We start from the raw sequence: 20,993 nt of genomic DNA, 5'->3' as shown, positions 1-20,993 counted from the left end.
AGAGACATGGTATGGTGATGGAAACACAGAGAGAAAGTCAATCATTCTCAAAAAAGGGATCCTATTTACCCAAGAATAATCACAGCACACAATCCACACCTGCCACCTATCCACCATTCCTTCAACACAAGCCACTTCTTGAGGGCAGTCTGCCCTGTTCTATGTTATTTTGTGCAATGAAAAATAGCTTCCTGGTAATGCAATAACAATTTAAAGTTATTTTGTACAAGAAGAAATAGTCCCCTGGTAGTGCATTAACAATTGAAAGTACTGGAATGATAAACTGGAAATTATATTTAAAAGGCATAAAATACTAGTGGGCAAAACCCCATTGGTAAATGACTGCTTGTTATGGGTCATTTTATATCACCTCCTGATATAGCTATGTAAATTACTCCAACAGAACCCAGGCTTCAGACTCTTTTCTTCAAAACACTCTGAAGTGGTGAAATCTTGGTACAACCATATCTCAAAAAACTGTGGGCACTTTAGGTGAAAAATACTAGAGTTAGTGAAAGTCCTAAATGAGTAACTAAAAGCACTATAAAAGCTCTGGATGAGCACAAACTGTGTTCCACTGCAGGCTGTAATACAAGAACTCAGTGCACTGAGAAAAACAGTCCTTTAAAACACATTAGAAATTGTAGTTCTGTGAAACACCAAGTGGGGAACTCCTGGAACTTGCTTTCCTAGAAGGCCACAGGGCAGGCAGCCTAATGAAGTTCAAATAGTGATTAGACAAGTTTATGAACAGATTCATAGTGGATACTAAAAGGGACTGGCAGTAGCATAAACCCTAATGCCTTTATCTGAGCAGCTGTGGGGGGTGATGGGGACATATTGAGGGATGTGTTAAAGACATCAACTTGTGTGCTCACCTGAAACTGCACCTTTCCAGCAGCCACTGCTGAAGGCAGGGCCCTGCAGGACATTTCTTAGCACCTTTGCTCTCACATCACTGGCCTCACCTGGAGCTAAGGAGGGAGCCTGCACAGACAAAGCTCTAGCAACATACAAGGCTTTGATAAAGTATAAGGAAAGTTGACCTGTCTCAGCAACGGAATTAAGCCCAAACTGAGAAATTATGATGGGTTCCCTGCTGTGAGGCAGCACTACATCTTTCCCTCCAATACAGAGTTACAAAATGCAAATGCAGTGATTCACCAGTGAGGGCAACCAGCTGCCTGGCATGAGGGGTCAGACTGTGGGACACACCTGGTGCAGCTTGGCACTGAGATATGGGACTAGCTGGGAGCCAAAGTGGAGGAGATGTGGTGCAAACCTGGGTGCAAGTCATATAATAGTGGGACTTGACAGACCAAAAGTTCAGGGAAGAGGTGTGTAGTTTAGGATGGATGTAGTTTAGGATCAATGTTTGACATAAAAGCTTAAGGTGACATGGTGTAGGAATTCTACTGGAAAGAGAAAAATACGAAGGAAGTCAGGAAAACCCCACCACCTACAGACATTCCTGTTTCTTTGATTTTTCTGTTGGACTGATCTTTTCTCAGTCCCTGCCTACACAAATGTGCTATGAACTTGACAGACTGTCAGCCAAGTATTGTAAAGCAAGCTATGCTGCCACTGATAGAGCCATCACTGTGCTAATTCCTTGATAAGGTGGATGTGAGGAAGCTTCCCAAGTGACAATCATTTGAGTCCACCCACTGCTTCTAGAAAACCAAGCAAATTCAGTCAAGAGCTGGCGGACTCTTCAGTCAATGTTTTCATACCTTCAAATATCTTGTATGTTAACAGCTTAATTAAACATGCATCTGCACACATGTGGCTATCCTTGTACACATACTCTTTCCTAAGGTATTGCCTGAGATGCTCCATAAAGGAAGGAAATCAAAGCCCTGGGGGGGGCTACATTTCCTTTCATATTCTCAGAATACAGAGAGCACATTTAGAGACAGCTCAACCTTCCTGCCCACCCTGCTCCTCTCCTTCTTGCCTGACTTGGCCTCTACTTGTAAGGGTGCAATCTACTTGTAAGTCTGCAATCTTTTTCTAAGAGTGTGGATTACTTTCCTAATTAATGCCAACTGTCAGATTTGCTCTGGTTATGTGAGTGTTTCTCCAGCAGGTCTGGGAAAGTCACAGGAGACTTGTGATTTCTGGTCATACAAGTTTCCTTTGCCACCTTCTTAAGAAAGACAGCCATGCCTTGATGAACAGACATCTATGGCAGTGTTCACAAACCTCCTGAAAATCTGTCTGATGGCAGAGATGTACAAAACTACAGTTTAGGGCAATTTAATTTTTGCTTTCAAAGACATGCTTGCAGCTAAGCTGTAGCATGACAGGGAGAACCAATAAGGCTGTTGCAGACAGCAGGAGGTGGAGATGAGTAAACTCCTCTGCCAACGGCCAGATTGCATGTCTGACACATTGCAGATGCAAATCCAAGAAACTCAAGGGGGATACCACGCTCAGTCACACCTGCTGAGGATGTGCCTGTGTCTTTAGGGCAGGAGGGATTAGCAAAAGAAGAAAGAGAAATTCCTTGATATAAACTGGAAGAATTTTAAGCAAGCCAGGAGCCTCCCTGGGCTTCTCTCTGAGGCAGCCCAGAATGCCTTGCTTGTCTCATTTGCCTCATGTCAAAGCTGTGAAAGCCAAAATTGCCATGTAACAACATATATCTTTGCACTGTGATGCAAAAGGAAAGAGAAATGTTTTTATTGCTTCTCTGTGAAACATGATAGTATTTAGATCTTGAAGACAAGGATTTGGTGTGTTGGTGCTACCAGCTGTTATATCCTTATCATGTGTTCCATGATGTTGTGGAGAAAAAAAAAAAAAACAAAAAACAAAAAACAAACAAACAAAAAACCAAACAAAAAACAAAAAAACAAAAACAAAAAACCAGCAAAGCCCAGAATGAAAGTAAGCTCAGCAATGGATTGGATTTCTTTGGAAATTCTTTGGCTTGGATTACCCCTTTGGAATAGGAACTTTATAACTCTGTCAAGATTAGATAATACCTCTGGGAGATGCCCTTCCATCAGGCACTCACCACGGGGCTCAGTCCAGAGGTAATACTTAGTGGAGACATTCAGCAAGCTGGATAAGGTCAGGCAACGTTCCTGCTGGCCTACAGATGCAGTACGGTCATTAATACTGCATGGGCGTTGCATATTGAATTCTACAGTCAGGTCTGAAGTGTTGCACACTAACAGAAATTACACATTAAGATACCCTGGAAACACAGAGGGAACACGGTGCTTCAGGCATCCAGAAGTCTAGGTCAAATGAAGAAACAAAACCTAAAAGTTTTGATCTTTGTTCTGTTTCTCTGGCCCCAAATCCGGCAAAAACACAGGTGAGAACCTTCTGCAGCAGGTCCAGCAAAATACCCTGAGGTCACTCAACTTGTAGTTCATTTTCAAGTTTAGGAGTGGAAATTCCCTAAGTCCTAGAACTTTTCAAGACATCAATAGCACTACTTGGTCTCTAGGTTCCTCTGTAATACAACAGCATTTTGCTACAAGATTAATATAAATTAATAGAGCTTGGGGAAAATAATGCTTTTCTACAAAAATACTTAATACACAACTAAGAACAAATCACCCTTGTCATTTCAAGAATTGAAATGTTATTTTTTAACATATTTCACATATTGCAAAATTTAAAGCTTTAGACTACTGAGAAAGCTTAGGATGAAAAAGGAAAATTTGGAAGTGTAATTAAAAAACATATTAAAGGAAGAAAAAAAGAAGGGGGAAAAAATGATGGTATCTACCACATGCACTGTATTGCAATTTTATTTCTTTTTTTTTTTTTTTTTTTCTCAGATGGAGCTGCAGAAAAGACTAAATGAGTTGTGCAATTCTTGTTGTGGTTTAAGTGTCAGGACCACAGTGGCACTGCAGCAGCTGTGAGAGCACAAGCCAGACTGCTGGACACCATTCCCACATCCTTTCCCTTGAGGAACCAGCCACAGCTTTAGTCCTGGACAAGCAGAGGATGAGCTGCCTGTCAGGAGCCCTCTTAGCCAGTCTGCCTGTTATTTGATAGCTTTAGCCCTGAAGATGCACAGTTTACACACTGTCAATTTAGGAAAGATTATCGTTACTTGGCTTTTTTTCCCCAAAATTTTTGGTTCTCAGGAAGTGCCCCCAGCTTTAGAGAGGTTCCACATAAGACAGGCATCTCAAAACCCATTCATAGTGTACATTCCTGCATACACATGACCAAATGCCTCCAGAAATGTGTAAAAATAAACACATACAGACCTGCTCTAATATTGTGGCATTCATCCTTGAAAGAACATTTCAGAAATAGCCTCTGTGGGGTTTTATCTTTAAGCCATATCAAGTGTGTTGTGGGAGCCAGCAACACTGAAAGTACTTGTAAGACATCAATTCCACTTCTTTATGAGCAGTTATGCCCACAATTTGTTTTCCCTTTGTGCTCTACCCTGGATGCTGATATTAACATTTCATTCTTTAAAAAAAGATTAGCAATACAAGCAATTCTTGGCTGGTAAATCTGTTTATAACAAAAGACATAATTCACAGCTTTTAAAAATAAACTGACTGTAAGGCATTTGATTACTGGATCCATAAAAATTCAGTGTTTAGAGTAACTTTGCTGGAACCAGGAGGGTTTTGACACATCTCATTAGGCAATATGGTTTTAAGACAATAGGAACTCCTACTGCAAACTCCCCTTCAGGCTTTTCATGGTCTTTCTTCTAAACTACAAACAAATTTAAGAGTTGCTAATAATCAAATAATCACCAGGACAATACAGACATTATAAGTAACAGAGAAGACTTTGAAGTCATTCAGAAGTCTGCCCTTAACGTCATTCATCTCTCCAGATAAATAAACGTAAAATCCTGACATCAAGACAGAGTTGACTGGAAGTCAGACATCCTGAGTAGCCACTGGAAATTTGGTGCTGCAGAGAAACACAAACTCATGAGACCCTCCGCTTCCTTTTTTCTGTTACATTAAGACAAGCAAAAAAATGTAATCCTTCTATTGCAAGGGGAAAGTTAGTTTTGCCCCAGGAACTGTACTACCAAGCACTTTGAACATCATATTCAGGGCTGTGGGACTCAGGAGAGGTTACACCCGTCCCCTACATAACATTATGAGTCTAGAGCAATCTTAATGTTTTATCTTTAATATACAGGTAAAAACTGTAAGTGAATAAACACGTAGATTTGCCATCACCTAAATACACTTCTTGTGGTTTCTAGGTAGCACTTTCAATCACAGAAGTTTTCAGAGTCTGGGCATGCATGAACTTATAGAGTGAAAATTCCCCTGCGGAGCTCAGATCCTCTTGCACCAGAGCACAGGCACTGCACAGTAGAATCCAAAATGGTAAAAGGTTTTTCACTCTATTCTATATTGCTCCTATTAATTTGGGGGTTTTATTGGTTTGGGGATTTTTTTTCCTCCTTAGCTGTGGCACGGCCTCTACCTGCTGTACAATCAACAGGAGTTAAGAAGGAAAGCTTTGGGCTGGTGGCACTTACTTGGGGTGTTGAGGAGCCGTGACTTCTTGCAGTGGTAGGCTGCCTCCTGCTCACAGTACTCAGCACTGTTGATCACGGCCTCCAGCTGCTCTGCACTGCTGCTGTAGTTGAAGGACATGGTGTAGGGCTTCCCTGGACCAGCTCCTTGCACTCTGGTCAGCCCTGTGCTGTTGTGCTGCACTTCAGTCCAGATCTTATCTTCTGTTAAATGAAAAACGATTGAACGTGAGGTTAACAGCAAAACACTTCCAACAAGTAGGGAACAAAAAACCAACTGAAATGTAATGTTTTACTGCAGTGGACGGACCATCAGCAGGACCCCGGGCTCCAAAACGGGCACATTGTGATGAACACCAAGAGGTCTGTCTTCATGAAAGGTCAGTGTGGCCCACAAAAATGTTTCTCCCTGAACCAGATCAAGCAAACAGTACACTGCCTGCTGAGCAAGATGGAAACTACAAGCTTCCTGGGAAGCATAGGAGACCTTCAGCTTCTTCTATTAACAGATATTTTTTTATCTTATACCTTTCAACTGGCTTTGTCCCTGAGAGAAAACACAGAGTAATATAGCTCATGGGGTAACATTCACCTTTTGCCTGAGAGCACAGCCCATACTGTTGTAAGAACAAATGGAAGCAGAGAACTGCAGCTGATGAGCTTGCACAATCACCATGAGCAGAAAGCACAATCTCTTGCCAGAAAGTTAAACTGAGAGCATGTTCTTACCACCCAGCTGGAAGTCAGATCACTCATTTCACTCAGTTCTCAGATTTTTCTGCATATAAGTTGAGTGATGACCTACTTGGATGATGGTACAGAGTGCCATATGACTTGGCATCTGTAGTTAACTCTAAATATTGATGCTTTTCTATGCTGGGGAGCCCATTCTCATTTCCTTCATTGCATTTACTGGCAGAGCAAGGGATTGTGTAAGTGACAGAAGGCAGAATCTAGACTTAAGCACAACCTGCACCCTACAACCCAGCTCAAAATCAGCATTGGGGTTGGCATAATGAGAACACCACACTTAGACAAAATTAGCTTCCAGGGAGGCCTTTTCCCAGCTGGTTCTGATATAGCAATGGGCAAGTAGAAAGGACAACCTGAGTGGCCAATTTGCTGAGCTGACACAGAGTTAAAGACGAACTCTTCAAAAAGGATTCACAGGACTGAGCACCTGCACATGCCCAACAATATTAGTAAAAGTCACAACCAGCAAATTTCCTCTTTATCAAAGACCCTGCTTGCCTAGAGAGGATAAAAGATACTGACAAGGCAAAAATTTGAGGCAGCAATTTTCAATCATTTGATGAGAAGGAGATTTCAATCTCACTTGCAGAAGCACGCAGACAGCTACAGAGGAAGAAGTAAGATCTAGGCAATAGATTTCTATTTTGTTATTTATGCTTCATCAGAGAAAACATAGATAACATTGAATCATATCTTTTCTAAGCTGATTTTAAAAACTGTGCATTTAAGGATTCAGATGGTTTTACCACATTGCCTGGCCTGAGTTCTTGCAGAGCCTGAGCTTTCTAGTAACTCCCCAAGACACTGGCATGATGAGCTCAATAGCTCTGTGGACACTAAAATGCATTGCAGTCAAAGTATTTTTTGTTGAGCTACATATATGCCCCAGATTACTTCAACAGAATACTAATAGGTGCATAAAAGTCCTAAATGGACCATTTGTGCAAAGACACAGATAACTTGATGGATTGTCATTATGGAGGCATTCAAATGACAGGCAAGTAACAACAACCATCTGGAGACTATCTAAAGAGGTCTGTTCCAAGACCTGGCTGCAAGTGACAGAGAAATTAACTTGCATTAACTATAGGGACAGTTTACATACAGCAAACCACACATTAACTCACAACCCTCTCATCATTTCTGTGATGGTAGGCAGAAAGTTTGCTCATATGTCTACAGTTCTGTGGTTCTTACTGACTTCAGGGAGCTGCTTGTGGACCCTTGGAGTTGGAGCTCAAAGAAACATTGCTGCAATGTGCAATACACAGAAGTCAGATTAAAATAATAAGAAATACTACAAATTTATTGCTTGTAATACTTGTCCCAGTGGTTGTAATGATAGTGAAAACTGTAGCACAATACCCTGCACTGTCCTGCACATATATTGCTTCAAACACAATATATTTCAACGGCTTCATAAAAGACATCTTGTACATCTTAAAGTAGCAATCCTTATCAGCCAGTCCCTCTGTTTTCTTTTGCTCTCTCAAGGCAATATTGATGAGAACAGAGTGGATTTTTCAGGAACAGCTGAAGGTGAGTTAATTTTCCTCTCACAAAAGCTTATAGAAGTTTAACTTCTGCCTTGACTGAAATATCTACTAGTAAGACAGCGTGAGTTGCTGATAATGTGAGACATAGAACCAGGAGATGATGGAATATACTGGTTTCTGAAATTCCAGGTGGGCTGTGAAAAGCACCTCCCCACTGAGAGTTCTGAACATAATTTTAAGAAAATGAAATAAAATCAATGCTCACAATAGTGGCTACAATGCTGCTCAGGAAGTAGAGCAGCCTAATGCTGTAGTTGTACAGTGGCTAACACTGCTGTACTTTCCAGGCTGCGCATCAAGAAAGGTGCCATGTGGGTACCTGAAAAGTCAAAAGCATCAAGAGCTAGCAATTTAGAAGCAAAGAAGGAACACTAGAAAAAGCTGATTAAAAATAGCATTGCACAAAGCTGTCTTCCCAGAAAAGGTGTTGGAAATATAATTAATTGACATGTTTGAAATGAGGTTGGACAAGGTATCAGCAAATATACTGTAAGCAGCCAGCACTCATTAACAGGAGTGTTGGACAGACAATGTGACAGGTCTTCCTCTTATCTTCCTGTATGATTCTTCATTAATTTTTAGCAGCCTTGTTATCATTACAGCTGCACACAGCTGTCCCGAGATCTGAACTTTGACATTCTAGACCTGCTTTTCTCCAAAGGATCATTTAGAAATAAGCTGACCTATTTTCCATCCTCTAGTTTACAAAGGGAAAGGAAAACCAAAGTTTCTTTCTGTATTCAAATGTGATTTAGCAAGTACATCAGAATGTCATTAAAAAAGTTATAGCAGAAGAGAAGAATCTTAAAGTTACATTTCAGAGAGTTCCTAATCTACACATGCCTAGTTTTTTAGCCTTAATATTTTTACATATCAGATCTATGCTTTGGTCACTTCAAAGTTTCCCTCTGTGCTTCACCTTTGAAGTAAAGGTGCCCATCAGTTCAGTTTCTCAAAAAGGATCTGTGTTTTTCTCCTTGATCTAAGAGCAGTAAAGCCACAGCCACCAGCGAGCAAACCTCGGATCAGAAGGGCAGCTCAACACAACACAGACAGAGCTTCTTCCCACTTCCCAGGGCAGGAGTAAGTACTTCCATTTCACAAAACAGCACATGCGGTGTAGAGAGGCAAGGTAACGCATACAAAGTCAAACACAACCTGCTACAAGAATAAAGGATTACATTCACATCACAGCAAAAAAACCTCAAAAAAAAAAAAAACTTCCTTCTTTCAAAAGGACACCCTTTTGTTTATATGCAGCAAGTCAGTCTGAAAATGATTTAAAGTTTAGATTGCTTTGGACAGGGTAGAAGAGCCAACAGTGCTCCTTCCTGCATCTGCACTGGTTGAGAGAGAAGTTACTAAGAGCTAGAGGGCAGTAAATCCTTGAACCATTCCAGGACAATAGCAAGACCATTGCATCTGCTTCCATAGATCAGAAAACTGCTTCCATATATCAGAAAAACACTCAAAAATAATCTCAAGATTTCTTCTGAAGACCACCACCTTTCAGATCAGCCCTTGGGGTTTATTCAAATCCCAGCTTCTCCACCTCAAACTTGGCAACAGTTAGAAAAAGATCATTCTATTTTCTCAAATTCACTTGCACAAGTTTAGCTAGAGCTTCTCCCAAAATACCACTGCCTGCTTCAGTATGAGGTCAAGGCATCCTCCCCTCACTACTTGACTGGCAGGTCCTCTGAAGCCTCCTGACAATGATCTGTGGTCTGGCACTTCAGGCAGGTTCAGAACCTGTGTGAGACCCGTAGCTGCCATCTGAATGCACCCACAGGTCACTCCAGCAAACAGCTGTCTGCACCTGAGCTCTGGTGCGGCATTTGCCTTTAGAGGCACACCTCTACACCAGTAATGCCCACAGCTTTTGAAAATGGGGCTTCGAATACTTGTTCCTGTTTTCACAGTGCAAGGATTTGTATTTATTCTTCACTCTACTTTGTTTACATTATGTTTTCATTCAATGACACTGTAATCACAGGGGCAAACCAAGCTGAGTGCCACCACCTCCTTCTGGTCATTTCCATACCTGGAAACCATTAAACTACACCGATGAAGCTTTCTTCTCATGTATTTCAACTCAGAAGTTATCATTATGTTTTTACATCTGTCCATACTACACTTTATTTTCCTGTTTACTCCATTTAATGAGCTCTCCTTGCACTTACAAATCTGCAATGAGAATTAAAAAGCTGTTGTCCAGACATAGGTTACTGTTAATTTTTATCTTCTATTACTCCATTCTACTCTTTTATTACTTTCTCAGCTTGGTAAAATTTCAAACTAAACACAAGCTGGAAGTCATTCAAAACCAAGTAGGAGACTGCAGCCACATCTTCTATTGTGTAATGTGGGATAGTTTAATGCAGCCCTGAAAAGCAGATTTCCTAAATGCTTGTTAAATTATTTCCATAATTCAAAGGTGACAATGCTTTAATTTCGGGGTAATGCTACAGCTTTATGACTTCACAGTTTTATTTAATGGTCCAATTCACTAGGATATTATGCTGTCTGCATTTGGCCCTAGGAGATGTTTTTACAGCATGGGACTGCAATGCATTAAGCACATTTTAGACTCTCTGTTTAGCCTAGCCCATAGTTCTATCATCTTGCTGGAAACCTCCAAGTTGCTTTTGATGGCACACAAATTAAATTGTGGGAAATTAGAGCAGCTGGAAAACTGGCTTTCAATGAATTCTGTATTGTCTAATCCTCATTTTTATTCTTCAACTTGAAATATCCCTGTAGAGCACATTCCACCCATACAAACTGCATCATTCCTTTGTGATTTAGGAGGTTTGTCACAAAACAAGATTATTCAGACTGATTAAATTGCCAACAAGCCAAACATATGGTAAATGCTACATGAGAGAAAAAAATAACTCTCAGAGCTCATACGATGCGTTTGTTTCATGGTGCTCCAGACTGAATGCCAAATTTTATCCTGAATGCTGTACCTATAACTAAAACTACAACCACAAAAAAGACAAGACATTCCTTCTTAAATACAGTATTGTTCTAAACTGCAGTGGCAGGTCAACCCAGCTCCTCTAATATACACTCCTCTCAAAGGATATTGAAAGACCAATTTCCTATCACAGCAGGTTAATTCACTCACTCCGAAAGTGTTTTCTGAGTCTTCTCTGAAAGCATCCCATTGTTATTTTTGTATCTACTATTTTTTTTTTTTTCTGGTGGCTGACCCAGCAGTACATGCCTTTGGAGCTTGTTTTCTGCTCATCAGCTTCCTCCTGAGTTCTGATTCGGCCACATCCATCCAGTGCAGAAACTCTGCAGTGCGTTCAAGGCAGCACTCAGCAGAATGACCGTGCCCGATGTCTCTGATGGATGACAAGACACCTCTTTTGTGACATCTAGCACCTTCCTCCCCCAGGTTTTGCTGAAGCCCAGAGCAGTCAAACCACTGTCATGCCAGCCTACTTCCTATGCTCCTCCATTTCAGTAGTTTCTTGATAAAGGGGATCTTACAACGAGCAGTGAGAAATATTCCTCTCCAAAAACTGAAGAGGCAGTCACTGATCTACTTCCTAGTGCCAAGTGGACACTTCTCCACTCACTGTGCTTCTGACAACTCTGCAGTCCTCTCTGCCTCAGTTCCCTCCATCTAGGGTGAGTGTTGAGAGACTCAAATCACGTTTCTGCTGTTTCACATAGCCTGTGATGGCTCAAACACCTGCATGAGTCTGGCAGACGAGAAGAGCGTGGGAATCCAGGGTTTCCCTCTGTCTGCCCTGGATTGCCTGGGACCCTGGCAGGGGGACAGAACACCCCCTGTACAGAGCCCCGAGAGACACTGTCTGTGATCTCTGTCCATGGAAAAGAGTTTTCAATCTTACAGGATGAATTACAAGCTCTGAGTGTTTGATATGAGTAATAATTAAGTGTAGCACGGGTGCAAAAGTAAAATTTTAGGTTTCTAGAATAAGGGCTCAATGGGGACAAGATGGAGGAAATTGGGTGTATTGTGTCCTTTTCCTCCTTCTTCATGCCCTCCATGTTTCACTGTGGTGTTGGCATTTTTCTATTGGTTTAAGCTGGGGACACGCTGTTTAACATAGATGATAGATATTAGCACATTATTGTAAATATAGCACACATAGTTTCTAGTATATAATGTTTATAACATCCCACTGAGGGCAGAGCCCCACACGCTGCCCTGCAGGACAGACCTGCGGCAGGGCAGCAGAACATGTTAGAGATAAGCAAGAATAAACAACCTTGAAACCAGCACAGACGAATTATGGCTTCTTCTTTAGCAATAGGGCAGAAAGACAGATTTTATACAATCTCAAAATCATCAATACCCAAAGATTCCGACAAAGAGCCCAGAGCAAACCTGCTGCTCTTCAGCTGCCATACCAGAAGGGTGTGCAGGACACCCACAGGGGTGCAGCACAGCAGGGGCACCCGTGTCTGGGGCAAATGGATCCACCCCTTGCAACCCAGACAGCTGGAGTGACTTGGACAGCGCCTCAGCTTCTTCTGACTTCTGAGCACTGCAGATGTGGCAGGAGAGGGATTAAGTTGCAGTAAACTTTTGTTGAAAAGTAAAGCCTAGAGAAAAATATCTAGTTATGTTCTTCAGTACTAAAACTTCCTTAGGGGCCACCTGCAAATGTGACAGTGAAGGTGGCTTCAGGACTTCTGTCATGATGCTCATCCAAAAAACAATTTCATTGAAAGCAGCAAGGCAGCTGCTGACAGCACAATGCCTTTGACATAATATTCACATTAAAGATTTTTTTTTCATTCTGTAAGGTTCTGGAAGTATATTTAATGAAAATTCAAAAGAGAAACATATCAGTTATCAGAACTACAGTGTGCCAAAAGACCTGTAGTGTTTGAGGGATAAACTGAAAATCTTTGGGGCTACCTTTAATCTAAACAGTAGTAAATAATTGGTAAGGAATTTCCATTTGTTGTTTTCTTTTGTGATAAAGTGAATCATAACTACAGACAGTCAGCTACAGGGTGGAGGGAGTTTGACCATTTAAATTGTTGCTCCAAAATTCTGTAGCTGCAGGTATTAAAGGCAGAACTAAGGGCATGACCTCCTCCTATCTGTTCTTGCTTCAGCCTGCCTGGGGGCAGCCCTTCTCTTCACATGATAATTTCCCAAGTCCATAAAAAATGTGAAAAGAGCTGAGTACATGGTGTCTCCTGCATCCGTGTAATTGCTATACAAAGCAAAAAGGAGATGGTTTCTTATGGAAAATAGATTAAGAAATTCTATAAGCAGATGAGCTGAGATTCACATGTGGAAACAAAGGGAAAGAGATTCCATGGACAATAATACAACTGATTGTTTTAGGAACATCAGTGGGCATATGTACTGTATGGAAGAATAAAAATCAATCATTGTTAGCTGAAAAAAAAAAAGACACAATTCGTAAAAAATTGCAAGTATAATTTTGGTGATCTACTTCACATCTTGTTAGAATCCCTTACTTTTTCTGATATTTAGACATTTTCTATATAGTTTTTTGAGACAGAGAAAATAAAACTTTCTTTTTCCTGCATCAGAAAAATTAGCAGTATTTGCATTTTGAGATGAGACTACAAAACAGAAATTATCTGCAACAAATAGAGATGTAGTTTTGTTAATTAATGATTTTTTAACTACAGCAATTTCAAAAACAAATCTTGGACCAGCAGCAAGACCTGAGATAAGATTGCATCTTTCCCCAAAATGCAATAATATTTTTCTTCCATGGAAGAAAAATAAGGGAAGAAATGAAAGGAAAACTATTTGAGGACTGGAAAAATATCTGGCAAAGATAAACTGAACCATTGATTTAGTCATGACAATTTCTAAGCATTATTGATTTGTTAGTCTAGGGTCTGAATACTGTAAAACAGCATCAGTAGAGAAGTACAGTGACAGGATGACTCAAGTGTTCTGCAAGAAAATCTTTCAAAATTCAAGGGTAAAATTTACTCAGAAGGAGATAAGAAAAGGTCATTGCACTTTTCAAACAGGACAACAAAACAAGCACATGGATGTAGATTGCATGTCTATAGGCTTTGTCCTGGAGAACATGGTTATTAGCATTTACATAGCATTTACGTAGTACTCCATACAGACCAAGATTTCTAAGCAGCAAAAAAAAAAAATAAGCCTTACAATGACAGAAAGACTGCCAGACCTGAAGTTCAGAGTGTCTATTAGTCATCTTTTCTATTGACTGTTATGAATCTTTAATTAGTATTAATTCAAGTGGGCTGATTATCATACAACCAGCATTCAAGGAAAATCTTTCCCAGCCCTGCTGGCGGTTCACTACCCCAAAGTATGTGGGTATACATTCTTTCTGCACTTCAGGTCAAAAAGGTGTGGCCATAGACCCCCATGGATGACTGAAGCCCCAGGAAAAGTGAGGATAGCTAGCTTACATTCCCATGTGGATGGCCCTGGAAACATGGCAGATGTGTTCCCACAGAACTCAATGCACCCACCCCAATTTAATAACCCCTGCATGGACCTATTCACATCCTCATGGTGTCCTGCATGGCATCCAGCTGCATCCAGTCATAGCTTGGGCACACACATTTGGTTCACTTTCCCACACACAGATGCATATTTGGTGTGGACTCCTCAGTGTTTCTTACAACTGATTAATTTCCCTGTAAAAGTGACTTTGCTCTGTGTACAAAAGGTATATAAGGTGAAAACAACATTATGTTAATAAGGTGCTGTCTTTTCCTTTTAGATCTAGTTTTGAGTTTTTTGTCTTTCACCGTCATTGAACTGTCTCTCTTCTCCTATTGTAAGAAAATGAAAATGAGCTTTGCTCCTGTCAGTGAGCCCCATCACTTTGAGTCTTCCCATTCTAAATAGTCCTGGATTATTTACTTTTAACCTCTCTTTGTAGAGATATCTTTCTATGGCTTTGATTAGGCACATTAGGGTTCCTGACAACCTCCTATTTCAACACCATATTTTACCTTTATTATAAATAAACAGCCTCTAAGGTAAGATCCTTTTGAAGTGCTTCATAGGCTCTTCTCACTTCTTGACCAATAAGTATGCTATTAAATAGTAGCACGTCATCAACAGTTTTTTGTCACCTTGCTTTTTCAGCCACTTCTTCAGACAGTGGATAAGTACATTTACCCACTCTAGTATCAGCTATTCATCAGATATTCTGTGACACTACTGTTAAATTTCTTGCCATGCTGAAAATTGACTTTATATATTTTAATACTTTTTTCCTTTCTTTTCTCCCTGTAACATTTCCTTTCTCTTATCACTCTCTCCCTCTTTGTAGAACTGTCCAATTCCCTCTCAACACACACAATCACAATTTTCTGCTTTATTCAGAATTTCTATTCAGCAGTGGGCTCTAAAGTTGACAGGCTTTAGAGAATCCACTGCAAACATAAGCACAGTAAACTAACTTGTAATGTTGATATTTCAATATAGACAAAAAAAATAGAACTTAAATTAGAATTAGAAAGAACTTAATAAAAAGGTATTAAAAAATCACTTTTCTTTAAATGCAAGGATGCTGCTCATTTCTGATGGTCTGATTTCTTCCTTGAATTCATCCTTCACAGATTAAAAGCACTGAAATTCCCAGAAGGCATTAACTCTCTGCACCTCCACTTTTAAAAACACTGAATGAATCATTGCCCTGAATTTTCCATTCCACCTCCAAATTCTTCAGCTTGAACACATTTTGGGCATAAAGAGGTTACTGCTTCTTGAACTGTATTCAGAAAGAACTGCCAGCCTGTGTAAAATAAAAGCTTTATTTAGCCCAGGAGCCCACCTCTGCCTCTGAGGTTGAAGAGATACCCAGGGAAGCCAAAAGGTTTTCCTGAAGCTAATTCCCATTTCCCAATGGTCTTTGCCTCACAGCTGCCTGAGTGGGAAGCTGCAACTAAACCTCCATGTTTACTTGCACCTTCTGAGTCTATCAGACAAAACTGGGTTTTTTTCCAGATGGGTTTTACTCCCTCTCTTGATCTATCAGTCTCCTTGCTGCCCTGTAGTGATTTCAAGTTGAATTCATTGCATCAGAAAAAGCAAGCAAAAAACTCCCAAATCCCATTAAGTAATCATTTAGGTGTCCCTTAGCTCATATAAGATGAAAAAGAATCAATTGCTATTTTTTTCTCTATGCTACACATGATCTCCAGGCTCTCCTGTGACAGTTCCTCCCAACTATCTTTTCAATTTGTTTAGTCCCCCCACACATGGAAGCCATCCACGTTTTTCCATTCACAGGAGGTGTGTTACAGATTTATGTCACTGAACAATAATATTTTTTCTTTTTCTTGTATGTACCAAGTGTAACAACACAGAATTTCATATTTTGGCTTTCCCTGAATATGGAGCACTTTCAGAAAACTAAGCAAAAACATCATCTGAAAAAAGAAGCAAATTGAGAATCCATCTCTGTGTACACAAAGTAATTTTTTTCCTACTTTGCACTTAATCAATTACTGTAAACAATTTTTATGGTAATAACAATTAAATAAGTTCCCGGAGAGAAAATAAGCTTATGTGATTAAGGCACTCAAACCATTTTTAGCTGACCCAGAAACATAAGTTTGCCAGTTTTCCCCACCTCCACCATTCTCATAACCAATTTTATGATAATGTCAGCAAGTTCATTACAGACAGAGAGAAAATCAGGTATATGCCTTCTGGATTTCTGCCAGATACTTTTTTTTTTTTTAGGAAAGCAAATGCAAGGTGTTTGTCAAAAATCCTACTTCTTCAGGAGAGATAAAAAGCACTGACAATGTTTTGATCACACATATTTATATGATAAATAATAAAAATGAGCACATTTCCCTTATTGAAGATCAAGGAAGGATATTCAGACACAAGGGTGAAACTCTGTTTCAATTCTTAGGAGATTCAACAGCAAAGGAGACACATCTTTTTAAATATTTGTTACACTTGAATAAAAAACATACTTAATAATTAACTGTTGTTAATAATTAACATAATCACTGCCCAATTAAATAAAAATGAAAATTTAATTTGAAGCACTTTAAGTACAAGGAGATTAAGGATAAAATATGAATATCCTGAGTCCTCAGTTTTCAGCCCTGTGTGTGAAAGTGATATGTGGCAAAGTAGCTCAGCCAGAATTAGCAATTTAGAAAGGGTAATAAAACATGCCTACATCTGCACCTGGCCACAGGAAGCAAAAAATGCCAAACAGGAGATGGTGTGGGAAATTTCACCTCCATTTCAAATACAAAAAGCAGAAAGGAAGCCCTACCATCCACCCCTATCCACAATAAGGGCCGTGTAATCTTTTCTCTTACTCATGGCTTGACAATCCTATATACAAAACAGGACCCACTTAAGGGGAGAATTTGCCAGACAGGTATTTGTTCATTTGAAACAATTCTTCTTTTAAACTTACAGAACTGCAAGGTTGAAAAGCTTCACTCAACAGGTCACCTTGCCAGGCTCTTGCTCTGCCACCCATCTCTTCAGTTCCCCCTCTCCTAAGACAATCGTGCATTCTACACCACACAAATACCAGGGAAAATCAAGGCTTCCACTCTTTGGAATATCAAAGGTAGCACACTTGTATGAGGGGATGTATTGCTGCCCACATCAGTCTAGAAGGGTTTATAGATATCTCAGTGAAAGGAGTTTAATAATAATTCCCAGATCTAGTATTCTAATAAAGCACAGAGACCATTCAATAACAAAAGAATGGGTTGGATTCTAAGTTTCCACCTCTTTAGTAAAGAACAAACATCAATCTCATCAAAAGTTATGATATTAAGAAGCACCCTTTTTAAGGTGCAGACACTGTTGTATATATCACTTGTCAAGGGAAGTCCTTGAAACATTTAAAAAATCACTTTTACATGGATCTTATTTAAGGAAACATCTCAAAGTGAAACCTCGGTTATAGCTTCTCTGTGTCTGTATTATTGACATCTCTATCATTTTACTAAGACCACCTCAAATCAAATTAGACCCGACATCAAGCAGCCAAGTCAAGGTTAGGTCATTACCTGTTATATTGCAAAAAACACGGAGTGGTCCCAGCGGTCCACTTCCATCAGAATCGATGTAGAACAAACCTGATGTCTTCCCTTGGTGTCGGTAAGCCTCGCAGGATTGTTCATAGACAGCTTTAAAAGAAAGAGAGAGTGACTGCATCACAGACAGAACACAGGCATGTTTCATAAATTAGTACTGTGTTAATTATTGCCGTAATATACCATGTTAGCACACAGTTGATTAGCATGTGAAATCTTACTGCATTTGGGCCTGAATCCATGCTCAAAATCACATATTTCTTTAACTAGTTCCTTGAACTTAATGCATGCTGGCTTTGAAGATGCAGGTACTTGCTTTATTTTGGATAAAGTATGTAAATACTTAAATAAAGGGATATATCTAGTTATGGAGTGGTACATATATTCACCATGTATGGAATTTCAAAGACATACCGACATACACACAGGTACACATGATTTACTACCTAGGCATGCACTTAAGTCTTGTCAACACAGATGACAGATATTTTTTCCAGTCCTCACCTTCCCTCCAGGATAAGGTTAACAGGAAGCACTAAAGCCCTACAATCTGCTATACAAATGAAATCCAACGTCCCCCAGCAGAAAAGCTCAACCTCAGACATGGTCTCCATCCTAGGTTACATTTTAATGCTTTAGATGTAATTTTATACAACCAACTCTTTCTCTCTGCTTATCAATATTCTTCTCTCAGAGTACCAGTGCCCATAAAAATCCAAGTGGTTAACAAAACAAGTACAGCAGGTCACCAAGAGCAAGAAAAGAAGGAAGAAAATCCCACAGATCAGTACAATCTTTGTATTTGAGGCATATTTTCAGGACAGTTACAACTGTCACTTGATATGAAGCAAAGAGAAAACTCCTGCAGAGAGGCAGTCCAGAATATCAGAAAGTCACATGATGATCCTGGACCTTGAACAACAACCTTAAATCTCATTTCAGGAGAGTTGATTTTTTTTTCTCCCCACCTGCTTAAACACTTACCTGATTATACTGACCAAATTGTTCTCTGTGACAGTTTATAGCTGCTGTGTTGAGACTGTAAATACAACTGCAAAGTTCCTAGTGCTTTTCATCTGAAAGGAACTGGAGGAGCTTTGCAGATTGAGGGCAGGCCCAGCACTTCCTCACCACTTCTAAACATAATCCCTGCAGAAGACAGCAATTGCTCCACAGCAGCAGGAATAGCTCCTTACTCTCACTCCTGTGCACACATGGATTCACATCCCTCCTTTTCCCACATTCCCTTAAAGAAACTTCTCTAATGAAACTTTCAAAAAGGCATCTATGGTGAGCCCTGAAGTAGCCTTGTCTGAAGAATGCTGTAAGATAGTTCACCACTTAGATATTGGACATTTCTTCACTTCTGTTAAGAAAACAGAACCACAGTTCTAGGGCTTTGGTCCAAACTGGGTATGGATTAAGAGTCTCATCTTTCAATCACTTCAATCACCAAAATATGTTTTTCCCTTGCACTTTTCTTGCCTGACAAGAAAACTTCAGTAGACGGACATCACTAAGTGCTAAACAAGCACAGCACTATCCTTCTCAGGGTTAAGAAACTGCTCAAGGTACTCAGCACCTGATGAGACAGTGCCTTAACTAGCATCCATCCTATAATAAATAGAATTAAGAAAGCTTTTTCCTCACAGCCTGATGTATTCAAGCATAGTAGGAGGCCTGAATATCTATAAATTCCCACTGTGATAGCTGGCCAAGAACACATATTAAATGCAAGTTAAATAAAATCCCCAAACCAGAACCTATTCTTCCAGTGCTCACAACCTGAGGGGCTGACAGAGTCCCTGAGTTGCAGAAGTGCTGACAGAAGCAGTGGGCATATGGAGGTCAGGAGAGAGATGGTAACAGGCAATTAAGTAAGCAACCAAGGAATCATGGTTTGATTAATTTGCAAAGTTCTTAAACTGCAGTTCACTTAGTGAATTTGCTGTCATCATCGTTACAGGACACTTCATCTTGCCTCATTAGGGAATATGCCAATTGCTTCCTCTCAATTGTTTGCTGCGTGTTTTTGAAGACAAAGGATGGTGTGAGGGGTAGAGACATAAAACAAATTTCTTGTCAGTGAACTGGCACAGCAAATCTCAGTCTTCATCACAACTTGTTCTTCCTAAGAAAAGAACTTTTTGATTGTCATTTTGGCTGGAACCCAGATCTGCTTTTTTTTTTTTTTTTTTTTCAAATTAGTAAGAAAAGACATGAAGATTCTGCCATTAATAATATGGACAGATTCAAACAGAGATGATCTACTCACCTTTAGATGGCCCCTTTGTCCCTGTAACTTTAGGGAGAAAAAAGGCTATACAGGGCTAGAAATCAGGCTGAGGGTGCTCAACTGATATAAATCTGAAAGGATACACAAGCTTCCATAAAACTACAGTTATGTCTTCCAGAAGGAAATCCATCCTGGTATGTTTGCTTCAGTTATATGAGAAATCCAGCATTACATACTGGGAAGTAGCAGAAGAAGTGGGAAAAGGCCATAAACCACGAGCTCTAGCACATAAAACACATTCCATCATGATTAGTGAAAAGCAGTTTTGGTGGGCAGTTTATTTCATACCTGCACACAAAGTTTCACATGCCTGTATCTGTAGCACTTGGTACTGCACACTTCTAAACTGGAAGCAGATGGGCCATTGATTTTAATTTTCTTTTTTGCTATTTTTTTCTATATGTAATGCATCAAGAAGAAAATTATGTTTGTTTCTCAGTCACTGGCAGATGCCCATACAGACATTTTGAGTGCACCAACCACTCCAAGCTCTGCTTAACTCCTTTGTGGTCTGAGATGATTGCTTGCTTCAGAATAAAGTTATGCTATTCCATTTGCTGAAAAAGGCTCTATTATGCCAGTAACAACAACTTGAAGCCATCCTTATGGGTCTATGAAAGACAAGATCTCTTTGCAGTCATTATTCTCTTTTTGCAATCAGAAATATCATATGAAAGTAAAAAACAGACAAACAGTCAGCTGTGACTGTTAAGACCCCAGAACCTCAACTTTGAAAACTGCGTTCATAATTATGTTCTGTTTTGTGTCAGGCTTCTCTGGTGTAGATGGAGTTGTGTTCATTTTGGGAAAGCTAGGGAACCATTATTGTAATTGTCAT

At 39.9% G+C, this 20,993-nt stretch overlaps 1 protein-coding gene across 2 annotated transcripts in view; it reads right to left on the bottom strand.

Moving 5' to 3' along the window:
• Window positions 1-20,993, bottom strand: part of CNTNAP5 (contactin associated protein family member 5) — a 414,440-nt gene that overhangs the window by 81,451 nt on the left and 311,996 nt on the right. For both annotated transcript variants that reach the window (XM_030277243.4, XM_072932032.1), the window contains 2 exons: window positions 17,833-17,952; window positions 5,498-5,698 (listed from right to left, as the gene is read on the bottom strand). In XM_030277243.4, the coding sequence (XP_030133103.4) occupies window positions 5,498-5,698; window positions 17,833-17,952 (321 nt within the window). The remainder of the gene's footprint in view (window positions 1-5,497; window positions 5,699-17,832; window positions 17,953-20,993) is intronic.

This window comes from Taeniopygia guttata, chromosome 7 (genome assembly GCF_048771995.1).
Source record: "Taeniopygia guttata chromosome 7, bTaeGut7.mat, whole genome shotgun sequence".
In the NCBI taxonomy this organism is placed as follows: Eukaryota; Metazoa; Chordata; class Aves; order Passeriformes; family Estrildidae; genus Taeniopygia; species Taeniopygia guttata.
This window is presented reverse-complemented; position numbering and strand designations above follow the sequence as displayed.